This window comes from Sciurus carolinensis, chromosome 1 (genome assembly GCF_902686445.1).
Source record: "Sciurus carolinensis chromosome 1, mSciCar1.2, whole genome shotgun sequence".
NCBI lineage: Eukaryota > Metazoa > Chordata > Mammalia > Rodentia > Sciuridae > Sciurus > Sciurus carolinensis.
The window spans coordinates 177,156,321-177,165,692 of NC_062213.1; the positions used below are offsets into that span (position 1 = coordinate 177,156,321).

Sequence of the window (9,372 nt, forward strand, 5' to 3'; positions counted from 1 at the left end):
TTCCTTGCAGGAAGGATTATGTCTTATTTACTTCTGGGTCCCACTGTCCAGTACTGGACAGAGTAAGTCTCTACCCAGATATAAAACCCTGGGTAGAAATGTAATTACACCTATCACCCTGCATTGTTAACTCCAGACTTGTCAATTTCCCATAATAGAGAACACAGAAGCCACATTGTCTTCACTGTCAATATTTCCAGTTACTAAGGAAGGAAGGAAGAGGAGGGGAAGGAAGAGGAGGGGAAGGAAGGAAGAAGGGAGCAGATGAAAGAAAAGGGAAAGAAAGGACAAAATGAAGAAAAGAAAAATGGAAGTGAAGGGAAAAAATAAATGAAGTTCACACACACACACACACACACACACACACACACACACACATATGAAAGAGTCAAAGCACTGACCAACACAGAAACCTTAGCCTATGAACTAGATTAAAAAAGGGCAAATGAGATTGGCCAGAAAGTCCTGATCCAAGATCAAAGCTGATACTGGTACATTGGTTCTGCACTAGATGCCAACAGTCTCCCAAAAAGTCACTGCAGTTGTCACTAAGGTTACAGGTCTAGAAGGGTAACCATACCAACCTCTGGGGCTTGCAGTAGATCTAGCTTGGTAGTGGGTATAATGAAGATCCTGGTCTTGGCATCAAACACATAAATAAACCCCAGCTCTGCCAGGTTAGGTCATTTAGCCTTGTAGAATTTTCTTATTTTCAAAATGGGGACCCTACGACTTTATAGCATAGAGATCGGAAATAATAGGTGTACAATAACTGGCACTCGGTAGGCATTTGATAGATGGTGACTTTTATTATTAGGGTATGTGCCAATTTACATGTCTAAGTTTAGGTGACTTGTTTTAAATAATATGTGTAGATTTTCCAAAAGTAAATGTGTATGCAATGAAAAGTGTTTTGTAAACTGTAAATCACCCTACAAATGTAGAATAATTATTTGGGAAGTTCCCTATAGCTTAAAAAAATCACAGGCTTTGGGTAGAATTAGATTTAGTTCTTGGCCCTGACATTTACTTGCTTTGTTATCTTGGGAAGTCACTTTCTATCCACCTGTTTTCACATATGTCAAATGTGGATAATTCTTTTGAGGTTGAGAATTCAATAAAATGATGACCATAAAGTTCTGGCATATCCCTCCCTGAACAAGTGGCAGGGACCCCATCTGATAGGTCAGGACATGGGTGGTATCAGTTTCAACAGATTCACATTCTGCCAGTTAGCTACAAATGAGAGGAACCCTTACTCTGGAAGGCAGGGACCCAAACTGACTAGAGACAAAAAGGGATGTCTGGGGGCTGGGGTATAATTCAGTGGTAGAGCACTTGCCCGGCATGAGTGAGGTTCTGGGTTCAATTCCCAGGGGAAAAAGCAAGATAGGGGTGTTGTGTGTTTGTTAGAGGAAAGCTGGATGAACACTAACTTTCATGTGAGGCCAGACCTAAACTAGAAGCCCAGGAAACCAAGCATAATTCCCTGTATTCCTAAGCTTGGGGAATAAATTATTGCTATTAATGGCACACTCTTCTTATGGGTCTTAAGATTTTTCTCATCTTATCACATCTTTTACCCTCTACCCCTGCCACTGTCATTTTTCCTAGCAACAGAAGACATCCTCAATTAATCTAAAGTTGAAAAGGGGGCTAAGGATATAGCTCAGTTGGTACAGTGCTTGCTTTGCATGCACAAGGCCCTGGGTTCAATCCCCAGCACCGCAAAAGGAAAAAAAAAAAAAAAAAAAAAAGAGTAAAGCTGAAGAGAGTTTCCTGCTTGGTACTGACTTCCCATACAGTGAACAGTCCAGAGCCATATCACAAGGCCACACTAGCTCCCATCTCCAGGCTTATCTCCTACATGGTTCCTCCTTCAGAGGCCAGCAAGGGGAATGTAATGGGGAAAAAAAAAAAAAAAAGCATCGGCAGGGAGCCACCTTTCTTCTGTCTCCTCATCTTATATACCCTTGAGGACTGCTGACAACTAAATGAGATGAAGAATGTCAATGTAACTGGCAGAAACAATAGCATATAGTGAATGTTCAATCGATGTTAGTTCCTTTCTTTTCTCCCTTCTCCACAAACACCAAAAAGACTCAGCCTGCTTTTTTTAGCTTTACAGAACAGCCACCTATCTTTCTTGGACTTCAGTTCCCTTCCAGAATGGCTGCACTGGGACAATCTCCCTTACTCCCCACCTCCTCAAATAGGTCCATGGGTCTTTTTCACTGAATCAGTGCTAATCACCACAAGAAAATAGATGGATATAGGTAACAAAGATGGGAGAGTGTGAAGATTCTAGGGGGCTTCCCTTTCATTCCTAAGACAGAACCTCAAACTTCTTCTCAGGTCAAGGAGGACCCTTTCATTAGGAGAGCCACTCCTCCCAGCCTACAAATCCAGAAGCACAACTTGAGTTGGGGTATAGCTGGTGGGAACCTAGCCTATTGCAGTATACCCTAAACAGTTCATGGACAATCAGAAGGTCCTTCAGATGGTGATACCATTTCACAGGGTGCTTCCAGAGAACTGCTAACCCAATGACATGAACATGTTTGAAGCCCACCCTACTTTTCTTTCACATCCAACAAGGTGAAGCCGAGACTGGGTTCTCTGACTTTCCATGGCAAGAAACTGCCTAGGAGGATTTTTATTCAGAGTTCCTTCTCAGGATTTCCTGGAGATCCTGGTTTTACAGGCAACAGGAAACCATCCTCCAAAGTGGGATGAAGCACTTGAGATCAAGGTGGCAGCAGCAGATGCTAAAGGTGTTCTTCCTCCACTAGGATGGGTCTCTCATTCTCTCTTTCCCACTCTCTACCTGAGGCTCCGCTTCAGCTGGAATCTTTCCCAGTCTGCTCACCCAAGTGCGTTTTCTGATGACGGATAAGATTCGAGCTCCGGGAGAAATGTTTCCCACAAAGAGTAGCACCGGTAGGGCTTCTCCCCTCTGTGGGTCCTCTGATGTGCTCCGAAGTTGGAGATATCGCTGAAGGTCCGCCCGCACTCAGCACACTCATATGGCCTCTCACCTGTGTGGGTGCGGTGGTGCACTCCAAAGCTGGAGCTGTTGCTGAAGCTCTTCCCACATTCACAGCAGATGTAAGGCGCTGGCTCTAGGTGGGTCCGGTAATGCCCAGCCAGTGTGGCACTCTGGCTGAAGCTCTTACCACAGATATCACAGCGGTATGGCCGCTTGCCCAGGTGATCTTGCTGGTGCGTAGTAAGGTCTGAGCGCCGCCGAAAGCACTCCTGACACTTGGGACATTTGTAGTGCTTCTCTTCCAGGTGGATCCGTTCGTGCCGGATGCGATTGGAGCTGCGGGAGAAGCTCTTGCCACATTCGGAACACTTGTAAGGCTTCTCACCAGTGTGGATCCGTTGGTGTGTTCTCAGGTTAGAGGTATTGGTGAAGGTTTTGCCACACTGAACACATATAAAAGGCTTCTCCTCTGTCTCAGGCCTTGGACGAGCAATAGGGTCCTCTGGTCCTTCAGCTGGGGCAATGATTTTCTGCCATGGCTCTTCTGAATGTGTTCCTTGTGGCCTCATTAGTGGGTTCTCCTGCCCATGCTTCTTTTCCCCAGTTGGGACCCGAGAACTCTCTGAGCCATCCACTTGCCAAGGCTCACCCCCTTCCCCTTCTTCAGGCAGCTGTGGTTCTGGACTCTGCTCCTTCTCACTGCCCATCTTTAAACCCTGAGAATGAACACAAATGTTCAACACCTTTATTCAAGCCAGACCTTATAAAATCTTACATGCATACACTTTCCCTATGGAACCATCCATCAGGATAACCTCAATTAACTGGAAAGCATTTACTTACCACTTTCAAGTGACAAACTTTCACAGACATATAAAGCTACCCATCAGAGTAAAAAGAAGACACAACCTTTGTCTACCACCCAGACGATTTCTGTGCAATCGAACAATGTTACTTTTCTTAATACCACTAAACAATGACTGTCTAGACTATAACTTGTGTGTAAGGAACTTCTGTTTTAGGATAAGTTTAATTTCTCTGCCTAACTGTAAGTTAACAAAAACTCTTTTTATGTTTAATCTATTTTGAAAAACATTTCTTAACCCATTTTGTCCTGTGGTTCCAGATATGGAACACCGACAAAAACTTAAAGTGGGCAAGAAATATACCAATTATGGTAACTTTGAAATATCTGAATATTTATTATGTATGCAGAATTTAAAACTTAGGACTTAATGGATTAAAAGTATCCATTTATGTGACTGCCTTCAAAATGAAAATAGACCTTTTAATCTTAACTCTCTCCTAATTGTCTACAAGACCAAAGTCTGAATCCTAAATGTTCCACTACCTCATCCCTCTCCAGATCTTACCATAACCTAGTAAATGAAGGGTTAATAGCTAAATAGCTAGACTTCCAAGACCTATTGTAGGGCCTGAACTGTGTCTGTTCTGACTGGTCAGTGCCCACTTCCACCAGTCTCAAACATCACACAAAGACACACACACACACACACACTCTCACACATACTCAATACACATACACAGTCACATTCTCACATGATACAGTCACATATACCACAAACACATTGTTACACTCATACCACACATACATACCACACACAGCCATGTAGACACCACACAGTCATACATACACAGACACATCCATACACCTTCACATTACACACAGGTACATACAGATCACATACCACACACATCCCTCCCACATATATAGCCACATTCAATATACATGGATACATACTCACACACCACACACACATACAGCCAAACTCTCATATCATTCAGTCACACACACAAAGATACAGACACAGATACACAAGTCACACTCCTCCCCACAACACAGCTAAACACACAATGCCTAGCACAGGGCCTACTTATGCACCATCAGTAAATGCTTGTTAAATGGCACAGAATCCTTTGGTTACTTCAGCCAAGGACAGGAAGGAGGGGAAGAAAAAATTACTTCGTTTTTTTTTTTTTTTTTTCCCGTGGTGCTGGGGATTGAACCCAGGGCCTTGTGCTTGCCTTGCAGTGATGAACACTGACAATGAAGACTGATGTTTTCTTCAAATCAGCAAATATTTTTGAAAATAAGCCACAGTAAAAGGGGCACTGACTACATTTAGCATAGGTTACACTGGTGACACAGACAATCTTTATAATTCTGCAAATATTCAAATACTTTGAGACTCAACTCCCTCATCTCTAAAACTGTGGGACTCTGTATTAAGACTCTATACTGTGGGACTCTGTATTAAGAGAAAATGCCTATACTACACTCAGCAGAGTTTATGAGACACGGTGGTCATTCAGCAAATGACAGCTGCTGGTGTAATTATTGAAGACATTATATCCTAGCTTTTCAAAGAGCACAAGAATCAAAAAGATCCTTTTGATGATCTTATTAAGAAATAAAAATGTTTTAATTACAAAAATAGTACAAGACTACATAATGTCAAATGTGAAAGATAGAATAACAACTCTTTAAGGAGCAGAGATCAAACTTTTTCTGTAAAAGTCAGATAACAAATATTTAATAAATATTTAGGGTCATAGAATCACAGTTGTAACTACTCAATCTGCCACTAGCATGAAAGCAACACACAGAAGATGTAAATGAATGAGGCTGGGTTTCAATAAAACTGTTTAAAACAACAGGTAACAAACTGTCATTTAAAAATCCCTGTTAGCACAGCCACATCAATGTTCATAGCTGCTTAATTCACAATAGCCAGACTGGAAACAACCTAGATGTCCTTCAGTTGATGAATGGATAAAGAAACTGTGGTATATATATACAATGGAATATTACTCAGCTATAAAGAATAATAAAATTATGGCATTTGCAGGCAAATGGATGAAACTGGAGAATATCATGCTAACTGAGATAAGCCAATCTCAAAAATCCAAAAGACCAATGATCTCACTGATAAGCAGATGATGACACATAATGGGGGGTGGGGGGCAAGAATGGAGGAAGAAGGGACTGTATAGAGGGAAAAGAGGGGTGGGAGGGGTGGGGGGAAGGAAAAAATAACAGAATGAATCAAACATCATTACCCTATGTAAATGTATGATTACGCAAATGGTATGCTGTTACTCCATGTACAAACAGAAACATGTATTCCATTTGTTTACAATAAAAATAAATTTAAAAAAAACCCTGTTAGCATTCCCTGAAGAATTTAAATAAGTGATATGAAAATAGGCTGCTTTAAACACCAGTATTTATTCCTTGATACTTACTCTCCTCTGATTATCCTATAAAAATTACAACTTCCTCCCACACTTCCAGTATTTATTGTCTACCTCCCATGATCAACACACTTTCCATGAGGGTTGGGAATCTTTGTTTTATTCACTAATGTAACCTACACTTCTAGAATAGTTGCAAGCATAAACAGATGCTTAATAAATATTTGTTGAGCAAAATGAAAAAAGGAAGGCTATACTTGTCTCCAAAACCCATTTCATGCTTAGAATTTCATGCATCTATTCTCATCCAGTGTTTCTCAGCAATCTCAAGATTACTGCCCACTTTCTTCTTTATGTGCCCACAGAATCTGGTGCTTGCTGTTATGGTGATTTGTAATTACCTGTTAACAAATCTGTTTCCACAAGTGGTTTATAAGTAACTTGAGGAAAGAGACTGGGTCATCATAGTAATCTTCTGTAGCATAAAGTGGGGTATGCAAACATCTTTTGAATGAATGAGTAAACGGATGTTATCTTAATCTACTCCCTGCTCCTTCCCACCTCACCTAGGGCTCTAGTATTTGTATGTAATGAGCTATATGAGCATTCACTTCCAAAACTGCTATTCTGAGAACCTATAATTTATCAAGATTGGGTTCTACCCAGGGCTAAATGCTGGGTCAATAAAAGAGCAAAAAGATTCAGGATTATGACTTTTATCCCCAAACTGATTATTATAGTGAAATAGACCATGAACTCCAGAAACTGCCATACAATACAGAAGGTCAAGTTCCAGGAGACAGGAACTGTGCCTTAGTCACCTATATACCAATTTCTCAGTGCCTAGTACAGAACCTGGCACATTATACAGGAGCCTATAATAGTTAGCATTTTTTTAAAGCTCCTACCAAGGGCTAGACCCTGAACTAAGCACTATATTTGAATCATCTCGTTTCATTTTTACGGGCTATTCATTTTTCATTCTTATTTTAGATGAGTAAACTGAGGCTCACAGAAATTGATTTGCCCAAGAGCACACAGTATGTGGCAGAACTGCGGTCTGCACCCATCACTCCAAAGTCAGGGTTTTTAACCATTGTACTAGTTATGGTGACAGAAAAAGAGGGATGGAGGGACAGAAATAAGAAAAACAGTGTCAGAGGAGTTCAAATGACATGGGCATATCTCCCTGGGTTCAGGGACAAGCATCTTCATGGGAAAGGTGGTATTTGAGGTAGAACTTGCAGAATAGGTGGGTAAGCAAGACCTGAACTGATAAAGAAGGGAGCTCATTACCTAATGAGAAGGCAGTACAGCTAAAATGCAGTCACCATTCATATCATATGTCAGAGATTGAAGGGAGAAAAGGGGTCTATTTGGCTTGTCTTCCGAGGGACTCAGCAGAACAGGGAGGAGCAAGGGTGAAAGAGACTGAGGTAGTGGAGAAGAAGCCACGTCTAAGAAAAACCAGTCAAGATGGGGCTGGTGATCACACATGATGAAAGTCAAGCTGGAATGCGGTCTAAAGGGTCAAAGTTCCAGGTCTGGAACCAAATCAAAGGAAGTCAGAGAGGTGGAGGGTGGGAGGGAGAAGAAATCAAGGGCAAAGTGTTGAGAACAGGGAATTGTACAAGGGAGCTAGAAAAAGAGTCAGAAATAGAGAAGCAAGAGTCACAAGATCTAAGAAGATGTGACAAGGAAGGGGTTCAAAGGTTGTAATCAGAGGTGTCAGAGACCAGGGTCCAAGAGTTTGGGTCATGTGCTGGGGGCAGGGAGAAGCAGATGGAGGAGTCAAAAGGTTCAGCATTCTGGAAGGTGGGAGTGGGTCCAGAGATGCCGGTGGGCTTGGGACGGGAGGGTGGGGAAAACGCAGGGCTGACTCCAGAGGTATGGTAAGTGACAGGGCCTTGGAGTGTTCAAAGGTCAACCGGAGGAGGGCGGGGCAAGGGGTGGGTGTAGAGACAGTCAACTGGCCGCGCGGGCCGGGTGACAGGGGTCGGGGTGGAGGGACCAGAGGGCCCCTTTGCTACCCAGTGATTCAGAAAGCAAAGCAGCAGCCTCCAACTCCTCGATGAGGGGCAGGGACCGTCCTCAGAGTGCCCGGCGAAGTCGCGTCCGCCTCCCCCCGCGACCTCGGCCCAGCCCGGACCCACCTCACTCCCGCAGCTCAGTCAGGTACAGCCGCCGCCTCGCTGGGCGGTGGAAGCAGCCGGAGACGGAACCCAGGGAGGACCCGCCCTGCGGCTTCAGGATTCGTTTCTGGGAGTCACTCTTCCTTCCCATTGGCTGTAGGGGCTGCCACAACGCAAGAGGCCCAGGCGGGTTCGCCAATAAGCGTTGGCCGCGGACGTGGCATGCTGGGAGCTGTAGTCCCGAAGAAGACCGTAGCCTCGAGGAAAACATTTGCGAAGTTGAAAACCGAACTGTGGAAACTGGTCTTCAGGTTTCCTTTCTTTGAGTTGATGGCCCTTGGTGGTCATCCAGCGAAGCCTAGAGTCTGGCAACACACTCAAGATTTATAATTAAAAATTAACGGAGTGTGGATCTGGAAGGGAATTTAAAGATAAAGTAACACAGCCCCCTTTTTGAGAAGCTAAATGTTCTGGTCCAAGAAACGACCTCCAAGTCTCCCCGCGGCACTGCGCACCCCCAGTTAAGCCTGACAGTTGATCGTCAATACGGATGCAAGATCACTAACGTTTCCAACTTTAGGATTTCGGGTTTGGGAATTTTATCTTATAAAGATAATAAAAACTAAGTGAATATACAGGCTTTTCAATATCTGCATGATATTTCCAGGGCAAAAGAGAAAAAAAAAAAAAAAAAAAAAGCCCTGCCTTCAGAGCTAGAAAAGACCAGGTTGTAAACTCAGCTCTGCCACCTAGGCATTTGGCGCCCCATTTTCCTCCTCTGTAAAAACCCCTATTAGAATTGTAAGGATTAAATGAACTTACAGATAATAGATTGATAGATGGGATGGAGAGAGCATCTACTTTCACAAATGTCAGTTTTCGTCCTTACCCTCCTCCACTCCACCCCATATCCGGGGATGGAACTCAGGGAGCACTCTACCACTGAGTCAGTTTCCTGCGCTTTTATTTTTGTATTTTGAGACAAGGGGCTTGCCATATTGTCCAAACTGGCCTCTAACTTGTGATCCTCCTGCC

The 9,372-nt window shown here is 43.2% G+C and overlaps 1 protein-coding gene across 1 annotated transcript; it reads right to left on the reverse strand.

Moving 5' to 3' along the window:
* Positions 1-785: 785 nt before the first annotated feature.
* Znf691 (zinc finger protein 691) lies at positions 786-8,407 on the reverse strand. The gene is made up of 2 exons (XM_047530449.1): positions 8,359-8,407; positions 786-3,705 (listed from the first exon to the last, which is right to left on the reverse strand). Exon 2 carries the CDS (start codon positions 3,694-3,696, stop codon positions 2,866-2,868), a length of 831 nt encoding a protein of 276 aa, XP_047386405.1. The 5' UTR covers positions 3,697-3,705; positions 8,359-8,407; the 3' UTR covers positions 786-2,865.
* Positions 8,408-9,372: the final 965 nt, after the last annotated feature.